Source organism: Gracilinanus agilis, chromosome 3, assembly GCF_016433145.1.
Source record: "Gracilinanus agilis isolate LMUSP501 chromosome 3, AgileGrace, whole genome shotgun sequence".
NCBI classification, from domain to species: Eukaryota; Metazoa; Chordata; class Mammalia; order Didelphimorphia; family Didelphidae; genus Gracilinanus; species Gracilinanus agilis.
The window spans coordinates 612,715,343-612,736,473 of record NC_058132.1 but is presented as its reverse complement, the minus strand read 5'-3'; the positions used below and the strand labels follow the sequence as shown (position 1 = coordinate 612,736,473).

Genomic DNA, 21,131 nt, shown 5'->3' with positions numbered 1-21,131 from the left:
GGAAATTTGGGGACCCTCGAACTGATTTTGAGGTCTGTGATATAAACTTCCTGTGGACGTTTAGGAGACTTGAAAACGACGTTTCCCACGATTCCCCGTGGTGATGTGAGCCAAGGAAAGGAGACGCTTAACAGAGAGAACTTGATGGCGACGCTCGCTCTCTTTCCTACGAAGCAGCCAGGTGGACAGAAGGGAATGGCGGGCAATTCGGATTAGATCTTAGCAGGCACGTGGTTTAATTACAATATGGGTTATAATAAACCATTAATATTATTGAATGTATCTATGTCAATTTTATTCGTAACACTGGTAAGTTGTAGGGCAAGGATTTGAACTTAGATCTTCTGAGTCTGAAAAAATGAGCAATTTTTTGTTTGATAAATGTTTCAAGAAAGGAACCCTTCTTTCTTTCATGGAAAAGAGCGTCAGGGATGAGCTGAGGTCCATAAGTGGGGCTGGAGCCAGTCTTTTAGAATTTTAGCACTTGCTGTCAGGAGACCCGACTTTTGGTTTCTGCCTCATGACCTCAGGCAAATCCCTTGGGCTCCCTGAGCCTCAGCTTCTTCATCTGCAAAGAGGATGAAATGAGAGACTGAGGCCCAGGGACCTCCGAGGGGACCAGTTTGCACTCATGCTTTTCGAGCCCAGATTCCTGCGTCACAGTAAATAAATCTCATTATGACCAAAGCCAGGAAGGTCAGTCACCCTTCAGAGCCTTCCCCCCTAGGCAGAGATTGCCAAAGCTTCCTGGAGGTTGTGTGTGCCTCAGGAGAGAGACACGAGGAGCAGCTGAGGGAAAAGACTTTATTTTGGTTGTCCAAACAACAACAATACACACACGGAGCACTCACAATGGAATCTGCTCACCTAGAAATAACGTTCCAGTTAGCAGAGACAACGATAAAGATCAAAACCCTGAGATGAGAATCGGCGGCGCCTCTCTGTATGCATGTATCATGTGCACAGGTACATTTTCTGTAGCTTAAGAAAATAACTCAATGACTCATATAGAAAATATTGGTTTGTAGTTCAGCCTCTGGCCTGGGATCACAGGCAGCTCCCTCTTGGAACGGCTCCCTGGTGGCCTCCCCCAGAGGATCCTTTCCAGGATCATCCCTGGAACCTGCAGCCAACACAACGCTCTTCTATGCTCACAGTCTTCGTTTCTTCCATGGCCTACATCATGTCCAGCTGCAAAAAAACAAGAAAGTGTTTGGAAATGAGCCACGCCACCATTCCTGCTGGTGTTGCCGTGAACCAGGGAGGTATGAGAAAGCGGAATAGATGCCAGATAGGAACAGCTTCCTAAAAACGGTCAGCAAACGTAGTACACACAACGCCCATATGCACATACAGAGTCTCCTGAAAGCCTTAAATAACTTCACACCTGTGAGAAACTTGTGTGGTGGAATCGCTTCATTATAGAGCCCAGAGAGAGCTTCTCAGGATGGAAACTGAAATCACAATATGCCAACGTCAGCAGGTAGCTGTTGCTAAAGGTTTAAAGGAAGGAGATTTTCAGACTGGAAAGCTAGAGACACAACCATCAATGCTTTAGCACTTTCAGTGATCAACAATGGGGAATAATACAGTCTGGAAATCCTCAAATTCCTGGGTCTTATTTGTATGTATTGGGCTTTTTGAGAACAGTTAAAAATTAGGCTTTTAAAAATGGTTTTTATTTGTAAACCCACACAAATTGCTATGCTGTATATCTCGTTTTTTGGTTAAGTGCAATTTTAGTAAATGATCCCATTTTGTTATCAAAGGAATAGCCTCCCTGGCTCTCTTTTTAGCTCTTCAAAAGGGAGGATTAATTTTTGTAAACAACAGAAGCAAAACCACAGAACCCAGCACTTGCCATTATGAAATTACCTATCTGATTAAATTCATAATGGACCTGAGGAAATCATGTAGGGACTCTATTGTGAAGAAGAAAGAAGTCTGACAAACTGCTTCCCTGGCTGTCTTCACAGCTGATGTGGTTTCAGTTACCCAAGTGCCCAGTCTATGTTTCCAATACTTACCAAATCATCCACATCTCCTCCTTCCTCAGCTATATCCAGGACTGCGGCTGGTTTTTCCTTTGGGGCCAGAAACTGTGGATATAAAATTAATCAAATTAATGAAACGTTTCTCTCTCTGGCTGTACAGAAGAGTTCTGCTTCTCTTCATATATTCCAAAATACCTGCTCTAACAAAACCTCCTTTTAAAGGATTCAGAAGAGGAATAGGATTGTCTTGACCTGTCTGCTCCCCATGGAACTGAGGATTTTGAGAGTTATCTGGGATTCTATAGCGTGCACTGAGGTAAGTAGAGGAGTCCTTGGGGAATAGACTCAGTGATAAAAGGCAACTGTTAAGTCAGTCAACAACATTTATTGAGGACCTTTGGGTTCAAAGAACACTACCTAGGCACTGTATCAACACTCCTTGCCTTTGAAGGCCTTAAGAGTCTAATGGGAAATCTCTGTCTCTCTCTCTCTCTGTCTCTCACACACACACACCTCACTTAAGTCTCTTTCCTCTGCCACTCCATCACCTTAGTACAGACCTCTATCGCCTCATGCCTGGGTCACTACACTGGCCAGCTGTGGGCTGGCCTGCCTCTAGTCTCTCCCAACTCCAATTTATCCTCCACTCAGCTGTCAGTAATTTCCCAAAAGCACTTTTCTGTCATCTCCATCAACTTTAGGATCCAATATAAAACTTCTGTTTGGCCCCTTCCTGCCTCTTTCCAGTCTGCTTACAGCTTATTCTCCTCCATTCTGGGATCCAGGGCCACCGTCCTCCTTGCTGTTCCTCACATTTTCCCTGGCTGTCTTCCATGCCTACAATATTCTCTTTTCTCATCTCCACCTCTTGGCTTTTCTGGCTTCCTTCAAATGTCAGCTAAAGTTCCATCTTCTACAAAAAGTCCAATCTCAGTGCCTTCCTTCAACTGATAATCTCCGATTTATTCTGTATAAACTCTGTTTGTACAGAGTTGATTTCATGTTGTCTTCCTCATTAAGACCACAAGATTTCTGAAAGCAAGGATTGATTTTGTTTCTTTTTGTATTCTTAGCACTTAGTATAGTGTCTAGCACATAGTAGCACTTAATGCCTGTGAACTTGATTTGTTCACATATAAATTTGCAAAGAATGGGCAATATAAGAAAATAAGACTTGTGCAGCATGGCATATCCATAATTGTACATATGTACTGGAGGTATGTGGAGTTGTAGAGTGGAGATTCCAAAACTGTACGGAACAATGTGAACACCTTTGGCCTTTGGGAGGCTCATTATGGCCTGAGTTCTAATCCTTAACCTGGTAGCTTCCCATGGCAATTCTCTTGACCTCTCCCCTATTTCATTTTCCACTTTCCAGAGAAAGTACTCATAACTTCAACTTGAGTAATATTCTGAGGAATGTGGAAAAAAAGTAAAAAATTTGGTCTGAGCTCTTCTGAAGGGATGTTCTTCAAGTCTCTGATGGATTGTCATACAAGGTAGAGGTCACACATTCTTCATCTTTATTCTGGTATGATAAAAGGGAGATAGATGTGATGGAAAAAGTGCTGGCTTTGGAGTTCTAAATTTTACCTTTGATACTTACCACCTCTATTACCTTGCACAAGTCACCTCACCTCACCTTGCAACTAAATTTCCTATCTGTAAAATTAAGGAGTTGGACTAGATTACCTACCCAATTCTTTCAGCTTTAAATCTATGATCCTCTGAAAGATATGAAAAATAAGAATGAGAACTTGGTAATTTCCTTGTCTGGACAGTTTTCAGTTAGGGATTATCATTAGGTATGTGTGTGCTGGTAAAGTGGCTGCAATTATTAAGATGCTGGAGGATGGACAACATAACATCTTCAGAGGGAGTTCTTAACTTAGGGACCATGAACTTGGTTTTTAAAAACATTCTGATATGAGAGAGAGAGAGAAAGAGAGAGAGAATGCTTAGAAGGAATCCTCCTAGGATTCCTACAAGATCAGACAGAGACACAACTATTTTTCCATTTCATTCCTAAAAGAAATTAAAAGTATGAATATTTGAGAGAGACAGAGAGAATGAAAATCAGAAGTACTGGGGCAGACCAAGGCACAGTAATGAGACAGAGAACTACAAAGGGAAGGAACTGGTCAGGGCTATGGTAGTGACCTGACCATCTCTGTTTATTCATCATGTCTTTCTTCTCTAAGGCTGCAAGATAACTGCACTAAGAGCTATTTCATCATATATATTGCCACAATTCTGTGAGGTGATCTAGTAGCACAGTGAATATTCAATTTTACATAATTTAAGAGGGTGGAAAAGTACTGGTGTATCTTCAGCAGTTGGTTTTTTTACCCCCACACAGAAAGAAAGGGGCAGAGGGAAAAAGCCCTACTCTCTTTGTGACTCATTCTTCTCAATAGTGTACACAGAAAATTAATTTAGCGAGATTACTTCCCCATCCTGCCCTATTCTTATACAGTTGTTTCCACACAAAATGAGGGGGAAAATCCATGTCAAACCTAGATTTCTTGTTCAGCTGCAGATGCGTGAAAGTCTCCTTCTTTCAAAAGGTTTTGTGGGGCTTTATAAAAGTTGGGAACAGAACAAAAATGTTACCTCTGCCTTCTAGCATCAAAATATAGCACAAACTGCTCACATGGATCTTTATTGTCTGTTTTTATAAGATACTGGCTCCCGATCTTATTTTGCTTTGACACTTAAATTGGATGTCACTGAGGTTTTGCAACCCTAAAGTCTAAAAAAATAAGCCTAAAGTAAGTAGCAAATATGTGGGGCAAAGCAAAGCAAAATAAAAAACAGGCTTTTAGGCTGCTCTGTACTCTAGCATCTTTCAAGGCTTCTTGACTGTACTCTTCTCCCCTATTTCCTCCCTCTCCTACCCCACTACTAACCTATGCTTTCTGGGAAGCCAGAGAGAGAGCAAAAGAGCAACAAGAAGTTGGTGATCATCTGGCACACTGTTAGGATGCTGCTGTTGGGGAGTGGCGGAGGAGAAGAAATTATAAGTTCAGTCAAGCTGCCATTATGCCTATAGAAGATACTAGTCCCTGAGCCAGCCTTTCTTTCAACCTAACACTGACACCCCTCCTTTGACAAGTCTGGCTGCAAGATTAGAGAATAGTCTTCTTTTTAGGAGGAACCTCTGAAGCCACTACTCACTCAGGTCTTGATTTGAGATTGGGAACTAGTGGGACTAGGGACAGTATTTAAAGTCAAAGAAATGCTGGTTCAGTATTATATTCTTAATCCCATTTAAAATTGTGATTAGGATTTCCCAAAGGTCCCATCCAGGTGAATGAAATAAGAGGGACAAACATTCACTACTTAATATACCTGACCATGTGAGCTGCTCTGTAATTTCTAAATTAACATTTTTATTTACTCTCTTTAAGCTCATTGCTTTTAAGGACACATCTTTTTTCTGTTCTTCCTCTCCCACTCACTATCATTAACCTGCATCAGAAATGTTTAGCTAAAAGGGAGAAGAAACACAACAGAGACAGAGAAAAAGCAACTACCACTACCAAACAACTACAACTACCTCAGTGAGGCCATAAATGTGTGGTACCTAAGGCACCAGGTCAGTTCAGACATCTTGGTTTTGGATTCATTATCTTCCCAAATCATAAATTTCACATGGGTAGGTTTTGTGTCTCTTATAACTTCCTCATCCACTTGGCTGCTAGGCATAGAATAGGGGATTTAAAAATGCTAATTGAGAAATCCAAAAATGTTGTGGACTTTGACACTGCTAGCCTTTCAAAGCTCCATTTCCTAGTCTCCTCCCAAACAGTGAAGTCAGCCCCAAGTGAAATTCAACAATGGATCTTAAAGCAAGATTTTGTTCAGAATGACCCTCATACATAAAATTCAATAGGAGTGACTTATCTTGGAGCCCTGGCTAATTTTCCAGGGAGAAGTTCACAGCAGCAAACAGAAAGCTTCATTTCCATCAAGCACTGAACATCTGCAATTGATTTTTCTGACAAGATCTGCTTTGCATTTCTGCGTAAGCAAATTATGTCTAAAAGCTAAGCTGCCATCCATTATCCTCCCCAAAGCCTCTGGCAAAGCTGATATCTTCAACATATCATTCCCCATCCTCCAAGTTCTTAACTGCCAGTAATTTCTAGTCTGCACAGGGATGGGGAAGATACAGTCCTAGCAGAGAAGATAGTGATGGCCTGTTTTCTCAATAAAAGGAACAGATAATCTGAGCATAGTACAATGGAATAAAAGTCAACTCTTGTCTCTGCTCATTTGTGATAGACTCACAAAGTAAAGGATTGGCAGAGGACCTCTTCTTATTTTTGGAGATCACCCACACCGGTACCACTTCCTTTCTCCCAATTAGTCTTGTTATTAAAAAAAAGATGCAGTTTCCCCTTCTAAGAGAAGAACAGACAGCTTTCAACCTTGGTGGGAATGCAGTCTTATTTAGAGGCCAAGGAAGATCTATCTAAAGATAGAAATCCAAGTTACCACCCAGGCCTAAGATTCTCTAAAACTGGAAAACAAAGCTGAGCTGACCATGGTTTGCTACTCAGACAGTGGCTACTGGAAGCATGAGTCTCCATCAGGATGTTCTTATGGGTTCTGATGTGTTCTGAAGGACACTGTGCTCACATACATTCTGCTTTATGATTAGCCGTGAACAGTTTTATTCATGACATCTATGGGTCATCATTTCACCAGAGAGGTCGTGTGGCAGAGAAGCAGGCCAAGAGCTTCCAGAGAAAATGATTTGCAACGGCAGACAAGCCCAGAACAAACCTGCCCACTCTGCTGCCTGTGTCAGGCCTGCTTAGTGCCACTGCATCTGGGGAGGGGGGAAGGGAGCAGGGGGGCCGCACGTACCGCAATAGCCAATGGCCAGGAGTCTGCTGCTTTCTCAGGCCTCAATGTCCACTCTAATCAAAGCTGCTGCCCTCTACTGCAGCTCGGATGGATACAAGAGATGAACAGAACTAGCTGAGGCTTCCAGCACCTAAGACAGCAACAAAGCAGGAGGGAAACACTGCTTAATCCCTCTCTGCTCTGCATTTTTTACCAATGAACTCTAAGGGAATCTGGCAGAGGCTGCCATCAGTGCCTCTCTGGTTGGGGCTATTTTCAAGCTCCTATTTGGAGACACAGATTAGAGGCCCAGTTCTGGGGCTTTTTGCTGCCTCCGGTGGATTTCTACTTTCATTGCCCCTGCTTGCTCTGCAAGACCCCATTTACTTCCTCCAAAGCTCCCCAGCTTTGAACCCTTTTCTGTCATTGAACTTGATGTTTACTTTTTTTCACATTTAGAAGATAACAAGGTACAGAGGCAGGAAAAGAGCAGCTAGTTCAACATTCTCTTTTACAGGTAAGAAAACTGGGGCTCCAAGAGGTCCAAACAGCTTGGTGGCTATTTAAAAATGTCCATGGTCCCCTGCTGCTAGGAAAAGAGCAGACACGTCAGGAGAAGCTGAGTGCATAAAGTATGATTTTTATGACACCTTCAGCAAATAATCATGAGGCCATGAGCCACAGTTGTGATTCCCCCAAACACTGACAGTTACCCATCTTGGCAGGTACCCCCTTCTCTCTGCCACAGTCACCAGGGCCCTGGTGTGGGCTCTCATCACTGCCCGCCTGGACCTGGGCAACTGCCTGCTGGTGGGTCTGCTCACCTCCTGTCTCCATTTAGCCACCGAACGGATCTTCCTAAAGGGCAGGTCTGATCACGGCACCCTCCCGGCCCACCTCCAGGATCAAATACAAAAAACCCTGTTTGGTCTTCAAAACCCTTCCTAAGCCGGGCCCTCCTGCCCTTCCGGACTTCTTAGGCCTCCCTGCCACACATCCTCTCCAGGACAGAGACAATAGCCTCCCAGCACTTCCATAAACAAGCCCTTCGTCTCTCAGCTCCCAGAACTGTCTCTAGTCCCTCCATGCCTGCAATGCTTTCCCTCCCCACTCCAGCCAGTGATGCCCGCGGCTCCCATCAGCGGCCAGCCAAAGCCCCAGCTTGTCCAGGCTCCTGCCAGCCCCTCTCATTCTAGCTAATTATTTGAATTATTTGCAGCCTCTATCCTGGATGTGGCTCGTCTGTGCACACGTTTGCACATCCTTTTCCCCTACCCCCATCCCGCAGCTCTTGGAGAAAGGGGATTCTCTTTGTCCTCATGGAAGTCCCCTTGGCTCTGGGAGTTTGCTGGGGGGCTGCCCCACTGCCCCCACAGCCCCAGCCTTGACCCGAGTTCCCCATTTCTGTCTAGGGTGCCATCCTGAGATTCTTCCTAGCTACCTCGGTGTGTAGCCTCAGTTATCCTCTCTTTACTGGGTCAAGGAGGGGCCCTTGGAGTCAAGAAGACTTGAGTTCAAATCTTGCCTCAGGCCCTTACACAGAAGTGGTTGTGTGACCCTGGCAGAGTCCCTAGGGACTGTCTCAAATGTAAAAAGGGGACGAGGAACAACAGCCACTTCACCAGGTTACTGGGCTGATAAAGCCAGAGAACACTCTCCTCCAAGCCCATGGTCTCCCCCCTCCCCCCCCCCCCCAGGCTCCCTGCTCTGTGGGCACATCCACAAGGCTCTAGCCTGCAGCCTCCCCCTCTGGTCCCTGTGGGGGGGGGGGGGGGGCGGCGCTCTCTCTTCCTGTACTCCTAGCACGCACTATACGGTCTGATCCTCTCAGCTACTCTGCAGACTGGGTTTGATTCTTGTCCCTGTTTTACAGAGAGGCGGAAGGGGCTCGGCCAGAGCGCGGAGCTCGGCCCGCTCTGGCCAGGATCTGCTCTTCCTGCCCCTCCCGGTAGCCCTCTGGCTCCTGCGCTGCCGAGCTGCCGGGCTCGCTTTCAGCAGAGGAGTCCGCGGGGATCTGGCAGCCGTCACAAGGCAATGGCGGGGCTCCCTTATGGAAAGATTAAACTGGTTCTTCCTGGCTTCAGGGGACACAACTAGATGCCATGGTGGAATCTGCAGGGGGGGACCGTAGCTGACACTGTGGATTAGCAGCCGCGGAACTCTCCAAACACCCCTACAAAAACCTCTAGAACCAGCCTGAAACAGAGCTCCGGGATGAGCCCCACCCCACGTTGGGAAGGGAGCTGGGGGGCGGGGCCAAGAGGTGCTTGAGGCAGTGGCTCTAAGAGCTCTCTGCTGCCCCCACTAGGGCGAGTGGCCGAAGTCAGAAGACTCGCACCAACTGCCACCCATTCCCCCACTTCCAACCAGTGGCGGCCTTTTAGGATTATCCTTTATGATTCTAATAGGTAATAGTTTGCTTCATTTGAATTATAAACATGAGCTATGTTGTGTGCAGATGCAAAGCATGGAATCCCTGCAAAGGTACAGGGAGAGCCTCACCCAGAATTCCAGGGGTCCCCCTTGGAGAACTTTGGGTGAGGGGCAGTTGAGAAGGGTTGGAGACAATTGTCTCCAACCCTTCTCAACTGCCCTTTGTCTCCAACCCTTCTCAACTGCCCCTCAAGTTGTCTCCAACCCTTCTCAATTGCCCCTCAAGTTGTCTCCAACCCTTCTCAACTGCCCCTCAAGTTGTCTCCAACCCTTCTCAACTGCCCCTCACCCAAAGTTCTCCAAGGGGGTCCCCTGGAATTCTGGGTGAGGCTCTCCCTGTACCTTTGCAGGGATTCCATGCTTTGCATCTGCACACAACAGCTAAAGAAAAATACAGTTTAAGGACGGTATCAAATCTTGCTGCTCCTGGGTCCGAATGGATGTCAGGGTGAAAATGTCAGTCACACATTTCTTCATGTCACTGCTGACTCCTAGTGGTCAGCAGAAGAAACATTAGCTCCTGAGCCCTTACTGAAGAGATGGGTAATAACAGATAAAGTTATTCCCCATCGTGATTTTCTTAAAAATACACTTTTGGGCTTCCTCAGCACTTGCACAATCTGTCCATGTGAAAAATGTTGTAGTCAGTCTGTCTTTTATGACAGGAGGCCATCCATGTCTCCTGAGGCTCCGGGTCTCTGGTCTTGATCTTGAACAACTTTATTGGGAGTTTGGTCTCCTTTCAATAAACTATTTAGCTTGGAGTTTTTGTACTCGTGTGATACATTTTCAACACAGCAGCTCCCACACATGGTTCCAGGTGAAGGAGACCAGAGGCCCTTGGTCTTGGATTCGAGGTAGAACACCAACACTGGTAGTTTTGGGGGAGGAAGGGCCTGATTCACAGCTCCAGGACCAAGAGAAGCATTGGCATATGTGGCTTTAAGAGAGCAAGAAGACCAAAGCCCAGAGCAGGAGAGCAGCGACCAGAACTCTCCCCAGATTGTACCATCATAAAAGTTCCAAAAACGTACATATCTTCAGAACTAGTTCTGAAAACAACAATAAGAAAAGCCTGAAGCTTGGGACAGTCCTCCTTAGCCCTAGCCCAGAAGCAGAGCCCAACTTTAACATTAAGAATTAGGCGGGGGAAAAAATGAGCAAAAAAAGAGAACCTGATCATAAAATGCTCCTATAGTGAGAGGGAAGATTAAGACACAAACTCAGAAGATGAAGACAATAATGTAAAAAAGGCTACAAGCAAAGCATCAAAGGAAAAAAAAAGTGAACTGGACACAAGTCCAACAAGAACTCCTGGAAGAACCTTAAAAGGATTTTTAAAAATCAAATAAGGTAGAGGAAAAATTGAAAAAAAAAATGAAAATGATGCAAGAAAATTATGAAAAGAGAATCAATAGCTAGGTAAAAGCAACACCAGAGAACACTGAAGACACAGACACAGACAGACAGACAGACACACACATACACACACACACACACAAAAACAACCCAGTATTGGCCAAATGGTAAAAAGGGCACAAAAATTCACTAAAGAGAACTCTTTAAAAAAGCAGAAGTAACTAAATAAAAGCAAACGCTCAATGAAGAAAATAATTCCTTAAAAATTAGAACTGGGCAAGTGGACATCAAGAAACAACAAAAACAAAGTCAAAAGAATGAAACAAAAAAAAAAAAAAGAAGAAAATATAAACTCTCACTGGAAAAATGACTAACCAGGAAAATAAATCAATGAGAGGTAATTTAAGAATTATTGGACTACCTAAAAGGCATAATTAAAAAAAAAAAGGTTTAGACATCATATTTCAAGAAATTATGAAGGAAAATTGCTTTGATATCCTAGAACCAGAGGGTAAAATAGAAATGGCAAGAATCCACCAATCATCAACTGAATGCAATTCTTAAAAAAAAAAACAAATCCCAGGAATATTTTAGTCAAATTCCATAGCTCACAGGTCAAGGAGACAATTTTGCAAACAGCCAGAAAGAAGCTATCCAAATATTGTGGATTCATAGTCAGAATCACACAAGATTTAGCATCTTCATCATTAAAGGAACATAAGGCTTGGAATATGATATTCCAGAAGGCAAAGGAGGTAGGATTACAACCTATATACATATCCAGCAAAATTAAATACAATCTTTCCACATAGAATTTTGATATTTTATGAAATATCAAATATTTTTTAATCAAATATTTAATCAAATATTCCTGATGAAAAGACCACAACTAAATATAAGATTTGACTTTCCAAAACAAGACTCAAGACAAAATTTTAAAAAGCATAAATTATATAAATTATTTAACATATAATTAATGGAAGAGGGAAAAATACTTAAATAATTCTAACTTTAAAAAAGAAAATGAACAAACCATTAATGAGTTGCATAGAATAAAATCCCCACAACCAGATGGATTCAAATTAATTCTACCAACATTTAAAGAATAACTAATTCCAATATTATATGAACTATTTAGAAAAATAAGCAAAGAAGGAGGCCTACTAAATTCCTTTTATGACACTAATATGGTTGACACTTAAAACCAGGAAGAGCAAAAACATAGAAAGAAAACTATAGAACAATTTCCCTGATGAGTATTGATGTAAACATTTTAAATAAAATATAAGCAAGGAGATTATGGCAATAGATCACCAAGATCATCTATTATGACTAGGTGAGATTTTAAACAGATAAATATAGGGCTGTGTTCAATAATAAGAAAACTATTAGCATAAGTGACCATATCATAAACAAAAATCATATGATCATTTCAAAAATCTTGACAAAATGCAACACTCATTCCTATTAAAAACACTCAAAAGTATAGGAATAAGCGGAGCCTTCCTTAAAATGATGAATAGTATCTATATGAAAACCTCAGCAAGAATTATCTTTAACTGGGAAAAGCGAGAAGCCTTTTCAGTGAGACCAGGGGTAAAGCAAGATGTCCATTATCATCATTATTATTGAATACTATATTAGAAATGTTAGCTACAGCAATAAGAAAAAGAAATTTAAGGATTTTGAATAGGCAATGAGGAAACAAAACTATTGCTCTTTCCAGATGATATGATGGCATACTTAGAGAATCAATTAGAAAAACAGTTGAAACTATTAACCTCAGCAAAATTGGAGGATATAAAATAAGCCTCCATAAATGACCAACATTTCTATTTATTACCAACAAAATCCAGCAGCAAGAGATACACAATTATAAAATTGATTTCACACAACTGAAGATGGATCTAAGAATATGTAAAAATAATAATTGCTTTTGGATTGGCCTAATCAAATATATTAAAAAGGACAAGTCTACCTAAAATAATTTATTTATTCAGAGTTATACCAAACTACAAAAAATTATTTAACCAGAAAAAATAACAAAACTTGCCTGCAAGACCGAAAAGTCAAGAAAACAATAAAAAAAATGTGAAGGAAGGCAGCTTGTCCTAGTAGATTTCAAACAATATCACAAAGCACTAATCATGAAAACAGTCTAGTACTAGCTAAGAAATACAGTGGTGGATCAATGGAATGGAATAGGCAAATAACACACAGTAGTAAATGACCATACTAATTTATTTTTTGATAAACCCAAAGATCCAAACTTTTGGATAATTTTTGATAAAAATTGCTGGGAAAACTAGAAAGGTGTTTGGCAGAAACTAGGTAGAGACCAATATGTCACACAGTATACCACGATGAGGTAAAAATGAATACATGATTTATACTTAAAGGGTATAAGTAAACCAGAGGGGCATGAAAAATTTTACCTGTCAGATCTAAGGATAAGAGAAGAATTTATGACCAAACAAGACACAGAAAGATCACCAAATCAAAAAGGTTTTGCACAAATAAAACCAATGCAGCCAAGATTAAAAGGATAGCAAGAAACTGGAGAAAAAATTATATAATATCTCTGATAAAGGCCTAATTTCTAAAATATTTAGTGAACTGGGTTAATTTTATAAAAATACAAGGCATTACCCAATTGATAAATGGTCAAAGGATATGAAAAAGCAGATTTCAGAAGAAAAAAATCAAAGCTATTTAAAATTATATGAAAGAGTTCTTGCTTAAAGATATGCAACTTAAAATAACTTTGGGATACCACTCACATCTACCAAATTGGCTAACATGAGAGAAAACAGAAATGTCAAATGTTGAGGGAGATATATGGAAAAATTAAACATTAACGCACTGTTGCTAAAGTTGTAAACTAGTGTCCAACCATTCTGGAGAATAATTTTAACTACACTGAAAGGGTCTCTCTAGGACAGTGATTCCCAAAGTGGGTGCCACTGCCCCCTGGTGGGTACTGCAGCAATCCAGGGAGGCGGTGACGGCCACAGGTGCATTTATCTTTCCTATTAATTGCTATTAAAATTTTAAAAAATTAATTCCCAGGGGGCTAAGTAATATTTTTTCTGGAAAGGGGTCGGTAGGCCAAAAAAATTTGGGAACCACTGCTCTAGGATCATGCAAAATGTAATATTCCTTTAAATACTTGGAGGTAGTTATCATGTCACCTCTAGTTCTTCTTTTTTGCAGGCTAAACATACATAGTTCCTTCAGATGATCTCTATATGGATGATCCTGAGTACTATGACTAGCTTGGTCTATCTTCCTACAATTTACCAATGCCTTTCCTAAAATGTGACACAGAATTGAATACTGCAGTCTGGCTGGGTATACAAGGGGTACATCAGCTTCATTTTGGATACTATATTTCTATTAGAAGCTTCCAAGTAACAATTAAATGAAAATTAATGAGGTTTTTGTAAATTCTGAAAAAACGAAGTTTTCTGAAGATTAAATGCTAATGAAATTCTAAACAATACCAACAGGTGAAAACAAAAAGTTGGCTGAAAGGCCATTTGTTGACAAGCTGTGATAATAATAAAAAAGAGAAAAAATCAGAAAGTTTATTTTTATAAAATATGATACTTGAGTCTTAAAAAATTAGATGGGAAATAGCAGGCTTAAAAGGGATATTAAGAAAGGAGTCAATATGTCTTAGCAGTGACCAGAACATCATCTTGTCTCTCTTCTCAAGGTATAAAATATTTATTCTTCAATTCTGGAATAGACTGAAGGCAGTCAGTTCCCCTTTGAAGGGTACATGAATGCAAAGTTATAATTTTTTTTTATTAAAAATGAACCTCTTGGAATAATTATTTCTCTTTAAATTATCAATATTTAAAAGTAAGAATTTGGGAAACTGTTCTCTTTAATTAACTTAAATGAAATACTCAGGAAGAATTAAAATTAACTGTGAGGAATACCTTGCAATCTCTCTATGTAGATATGTTCCTTTAATTGATTATTTGGGAAGTGATGAAATTCAACACTTGCTTTGAAGGGAATTTAATTGAATATTTTAAGTGTGTGGGTGGACAAAAATAATTCTACTTTTCTAATTTGGCTTTGAAGATAAAATGAAGCATGCATCTCCTGCAAAATTCGAGGGAATGAGCCTCCAATGAACCAAAGTCTCACTGAGTATTCCTTACTAGTCCTATATATTGGTTTCCTTTCACTCTAACTGACCTAACACCTCCTAAAATCAGCAAATGAGGTTTTCAAAGTCAGTGAACTTTTAACAAGAATAAAGTTTGTTGGGAAAAAAAATTCATAGTTATAAAACCACTATACTTCCATTTCCCCCTTCACTGATAAAGAATTCTGAGACATCCAGAAGGTAAAATGCTTGAATGCAGATAAGGTAACTGGAATTATAGATACATATAGGCAATGTGGTATATTGGAAAGGGAATGGTTTGGGAGTCAGGGGTCCCAAATTCTAGTTTTGGCTCTCCCTCTAACTGGCTTGGTAACTTCTCCATTTAGACCCTCATAATATTCCTATTATAATGCAAAAAATCCCTGAAAGCAAATATTCTTTTACCAAGTACGGAGAAACCTGGGAAAGCTATACCAGAAATACAAATTATCTGTGCAAGATCTTCCTAGTACTAAATGTTCTGCTGTATCAATCTATCCGTTGGGTCCACTGTACTAAGCCCCTTCTTTCTCTATTCAAAGATAAACAAAATTTTCCATGTTTTCTTAAAATTCTGCAGATTTCAGGCAATTTAGGTGAGGACACAACCTCACACTTGCAGCTTGAAATTATTTTCTATAGTACTTGTTTAATTAACCATTTTCTTGATTTATTTTATCTGAGTAGCTCTTAACAAAAATAGATCAATAAATATAGATCATGTTTCAAGAAGGCCAGAGATTATTTCCATGGACAGTGGTCTTAAATGTAAAATCTAAGAACATTAAATGTGAATGGCTATGCAAAAAGAGGATCTTGCTTCTAAAATTCTCCAAAGTGCCCACTAAAGGAGCCTGCCCACTGTGGGTAGACTAAGTGAATGTAATCCTCGGGGCATCCTTCAATAGTATCTCCCTTCATAGAAGATCTTGGGAAGTTCTACTGCATTTGTAAGCTCCACAAAACAGATGCCACCTTCGTTCTTTAAAATGTACACTATGTATGCTGTTAGATATGGTGGATAAATAGGTTGATTTTGCTTAAGTTTTTATTACCTTTCTTTTCTTTAAAAATTTTTTATACTAGGCAATGAAAGTGATAGAAAAAAGATAACTACATTTTTAAAAGAACAACAAAGTAGAACTAAGTTTATAAAATTATAAATCATTCTCCAATTGATAAATGGTCAAAGGATATGAACAGGCAGTTTTCAGATGACAAAAACAAAGCCACCTTTTCACATAACTATAAGTCACTCATGATTAGAGAAATTCAAATTAAAACAACTCCAAGATGGCTACCATCTCACCCCTATCAGATTAGCCAATATGACAGAAAAGGAAAATGATAAATATTGCAAAAGATATGGGAAAAATGGGTCATTTCTACACTGTTGGTGGAGTTATGATCTGATCCAACCATCCTGGAGAATAATTTGGAACTATGTCCAAAGGGCTCTTAAAACTGTGCATATCTTGTACAAAAATATTTATAGCTGCGCTTTTTGTGGTGGCAAAAAAACTGGAAAATGAAGATATGCCCTTCAATTGGGGAATGGCTTAACAAATTGTGGTATATGCTGGTGATGGAATACTATTGTGCTCAAAGGAATAATAAACTGGAGGAATTCCATGTGAACTGGAAAGACCTCCAGGAACTGATGTAGAGTGAAAGGAGCAGAGCCAGAAGAACATTGTACACAGAGACCGATATACTGTGGTAAAATAGAATGTAATGGGCTTCTGTACCAGCAGCAATGCAATGACCCAGGACAATTCTGAGGGATTTATGGAAAAGAATGCTATCCACATTCAGAGGAAGAACTGCAGGAGTGGAAACACAGAAGAAAAGCAACTGCTTCAACACATGGGTTGAGGCGGACATGATTGGGGATGTAGACTCGAAACTACCACACCAATGCAACTATCAACAATTTGGAAATAGGTCTTGATCAATGACACATGTTAAAACCAGTGGAAATGTGCATTGGCCATGGGGGGAGGGGAGCTGGGGGGGTGAAGAGGAAAGTAAGAGCATGAATCATGTAACCATGTTAAGTTTTCTAAAAAATAAAAATTATTAAATGGGGAAAAAAATAAAAAAATAAAAATAGGAGAGGTGAAAAAGGGGAAAAAAATGAAAAAAAAATTGCTCCAACATGTTTCAAAAAAAAAAAAACAACTGTGCATATCCTTTGATCCAGCAATACCATTACTAGGTCTATCCCAAACAGATCCAAAAAAGGGGAAAAGGATCTATTTGCACAAAAAAACATTTATTGCAACTTTTTGTGTAGCGATGAATTGTCGCCAATTGGGGAATGGCTGAATAAGTTGTAGTATTTTATTGTGATGGAACACTATTGTGAAAAATCTGGAAAGAACCTCCCTGACCTGTTGGAAAGTGAAGTGAGCAGAACCAGAAAAACATTGTACTTAGTGATAGCAATATTTTTTGATGAAATGTTCGAGCTATTCTCAGCAATGCAGTGATCCAAGACAATCCCAGAGTCTCATGAGGAAAAATGCCATCTGCCCTCTGAGAAAGAATTGATGAAGTCTGGATGCAAACTTAAATGTACTATATTTTGCTTTCTTCCTTTTTAAAAATTTGAGATGTCTATCACAAAATGACAATATAGAAAGATATTTTATATGACTGCACAAGCAAAATCTATTATCTCAGGGAGTAAGGAAGGGAAGGAGGGAAGGAGGGAGAGAATTTGGAACTCAAAAAAAATTTTAAATGAATATTAAAATTATTTTTACATGTAATTGGGGGCTAATAAAAATTTTTTTTAAAAAGCACAACAAAGTAAACTACATAGCTTGGCAATTCCTTAACTAGAAAAACTGTTTGCAAATGACCATGCTAATTAGTCATATGAGTTTCTTCAGAGATGAGGCACATTATTTCTGCAAATAGCCCCTCAAAAGGAATAGTTTCAATTGGTGGGGATGGGGAAGAACAATTAAAACCAGTGTTGCCACTGATGTTATTTCCAATGAAGCTCTTGGGGAGAGAGTAGGGGGTGAGAAAACAAATTTCAGTTAGTGAGATTTTTTTTTTGTTTTTTATAAGAAGAGCTTAAATAGTTTCCACTACTTTCATCAGGGTCATGGCTAAGGCTTCAACTAAAAGTTCCTGGTCTGGTCATATTGGGCTTTTTGACTTCAACAATAAATATTAAAGAGTTTTAATGGGGCAGCTGGGTGGCTCAGTGGACTGAGAACCAGGCTTAGAGATGGGGGGTCCTGGGTTCAAATCTAGTCTCAGACACTTCCCAGCTGTGTGACCCTGTGCAAGTCACTTAACCCCCATTGCCTAGACCTTACCACTCTTCTGCCTTGGAACCAATACACAGTATTGATTCTAAGATGGAAGGTAAGGGTTCAAAAAAAAGTTTTAAGAGACAACATAGTTCTCCTATGGGAACTTTAGAACTTTTGAGCACCTACTAGCTTACTGAAGAAGAAAAATACTGTGTAGTCTAAAATTTTATTTTGTTAAAGAAGCCCCTTCTCTTGAATGTTATTCCTTGTAATCATCCAGCAACCAAAGATACATTGATCTATGCATACCTTTTTGGCTTCCTCAGCTGTTACAGAGCTTCCTGGAGCTTCGTCTTTTGTGATCAGAGAAATTCCATCTAAAAATCAAGTCATATAGTTAAGTCTCAGGAGTTAAAAGGTCCTCCTGTCCTCTGTCCCCTGCCAGACTTGGAGCTATTATTTTTAATAATGATGATGATGATGACAATGCCAAGGGACCCTAGGATTAGAAAACCTTTGACTAGGGTCATCTATCTTGTACAGTGTTTTTTATATACAGTGCATACTCTGGAAATCTTGCTTAGCATTGTCATAAAAAAGGCAGGAGGTCAAAAGAAAATACCCATGTCTCACATGAACTTTTGTATACCTGTTCTAGTTACACAGATCAACTTAGCTTGGTGAGATTAATTCAGATGGAGAAGACCTCTCCCTCAATTCTTAGTCTTACCTTGATTTTCTCCATTCTTAAGTGGTTGATGTAGTGCAGCGGTTCCCAAACTTTTTTGGCCTAACACCCCCTTTCCAGAAAAAATATTACTGAGCCCCCTGGAAATGAATTTTTTAAAAATTGTAATAGCAATTAATAGAAAAAATAAATGCACCCCCGCCCCCCCCGGATCACTGCAGCCCCACCAGGGGGTGGTGGCACCCACTTTGGGAATCACTGATATAGTAGGTACTCTCTGAAGGACATTGGTTTAATCCATTTGTTCCTAGGAATGGTAATGATTATGTTTCTTATTTCAAGAAAATGGCTGCTCTCAGAAGATCAAAGAGTCAAATAGTTTCTGTTTGAGTTCATCCTGGACCCAACTTTCTGTAAGCATATGACAAATATATCTATGGTATCTAGGGTCAAGTGCAAAGACACACAGTTGATCTACATACTAATGAGATGATGAGATTTCAAATGAGATAATACTCATATTCTCAAATTACATCATATTGTAAGTCCTTTGCAAACCTTAAAACACTATATAAAAGCTAGCTATTATTATTAAAGGCATGTAAGAGTCAAGAAGACTGGAATTCAAATACAGTTTGAGACATTTACTAGCTGTAGGATCCTGGGCAAGTCATTTTACCTATCTGTCTCAGTTTCTTTATTTCTAAAATGGGGATAATAGCACCTATGTCTCAGGATTGTTGTGAGGATAAAACGAGGTTGTATTTGTAAAGCACTCTGCAAACCATGAACTGCTATATACATTTTATCTATCTATCTATCTATCTATCTATCTATCTATCTATCTATCTATCTATCTATCTATCTATCTATCTATCTGCCGATTCAATGATTTATTCTAATTACTTTTGCTTTCCAATGAAGAAGTTAAAAGAACTAAAAATCTAAAAGGTTCCTTTATGAAGTCCTGTCTATTTCAAGGTGAACAAATATATTCAATTCTCTTCATAAATAAGCTTTATAAAAAGAACAAAGCTGAAAACATCTCCCATTCTTATGAATGAGCAAATACTCTATCCTCTCCTTTCAAAAAATATCTATTCAATAACTAAACTGAAATTACAGTGAATAAACACTGTAACTGTGATCTAGAAAAAATAAGGGCAGGTCTGAAGGAAACCAGGTAATAGGCTGAAAGGGAATTTCACTTCAGGCCTAAAAGATCAATACATTTTCCTTTTTTCTTATGTCTGACTCAGTGCATCTTGGTGTCTCTATGTCTGAGGAAGTGAAGTGATACTTGGTGCAGGGTTGTATACTCTAATTTGATTGAGAACAGGAACAGAAAGTGGGTTATGATTGGCAGGAAGGGAAGGACAAAATATAAGTAAAGCTGTGGGGAATTGCTGTGAGTCCAATAAACATTTGATGACCTAAGAATTTTTAGTCACCTTAGCAAAGTTTTCTGAGATTATTTACAAAGCTTCCTAATTTTCTTAAGTAGCATAGTCTTGAAAAATATTGGCATGAAGTAGTTTTAGCTGGAACTCGATTAAATGAGTCATTTTTAGAAGGATGTTTATCACTTAAGTGATAAAATGAGGTAATATATATTATTATTGTGAAGCAATTTGCAAACCATAAAGTACTATATAAATTTTATCTATTTGTCAATCGATTACATGTACTGAATTCCAGGTATTTTAAAAATATAAATGGGAAGCCTATAAATCTCTACATAATATGACTCATCCAATTGACCATTTATGTTTAAAATAACCCATCTGGCTGGAGGAAATGTAAAATGCCACTTTACCTTGAACAATAATTTCCCAAAAATCATTTAGGGCTTTATCTTCCACTTTTTCTCGAAGGGTTTGCAGGAAATTGTTAAAGTTCTGTTCTTCTGACAACTTTAGTGGGGAAAGGAAAAAAAAGGTAAATACAAAATAAAACCAAGTGTATATAGGAAGATGGCCTTTATAAACATGGTGGATTCAACTGTGCCCAGAGCTTTTAAATATGGTGAATCACATAAAGTCTGGTGGGTACCCTGGCTCCATAGTTTTTGGGGTAACCCGATGATCTAAGGCTCTATAGAAGCTGGGGCACACATCCATCCTGGGAGACTGTGTCTGCTGGAGGTAGTGCTGAAAAAGCAATACATTCCTCTGGCTTTCCCTATCTCTTCTTCCTGTCTAACCTAACTCCTCTTTCATATCTTTCCCTGTATATATCTTCTAGTATATTCTTAGGCTTCTGAATCTATTTTATTCTATACTGATCCTACCAAATTTTCCCCATATTTCTGGATTGGATAGTCTTTTCAGTAACTAAACCAAAAAAAGACAAGGCCAGTTTAACAT

The 21,131-nt window shown here is 39.6% G+C and overlaps 1 protein-coding gene across 1 annotated transcript in view; it reads right to left on the bottom strand.

Annotated features, from left to right (window-relative positions):
• Positions 1–790: 790 nt before the first annotated feature.
• The window catches only part of XRCC5 (X-ray repair cross complementing 5), a 139,972-nt gene continuing 119,631 nt past the window's right edge, over positions 791–21,131 (bottom strand). The window contains exons 18-21 of the mRNA XM_044670741.1: positions 20,582–20,678; positions 18,387–18,454; positions 2,028–2,099; positions 791–1,191 (exon numbers count right to left, since the gene is read on the bottom strand). Coding sequence (XP_044526676.1) covers positions 1,177–1,191; positions 2,028–2,099; positions 18,387–18,454; positions 20,582–20,678 — 252 coding nt within the window. The 3' untranslated portion in view covers positions 791–1,176. The remainder of the gene's footprint in view (positions 1,192–2,027; positions 2,100–18,386; positions 18,455–20,581; positions 20,679–21,131) is intronic.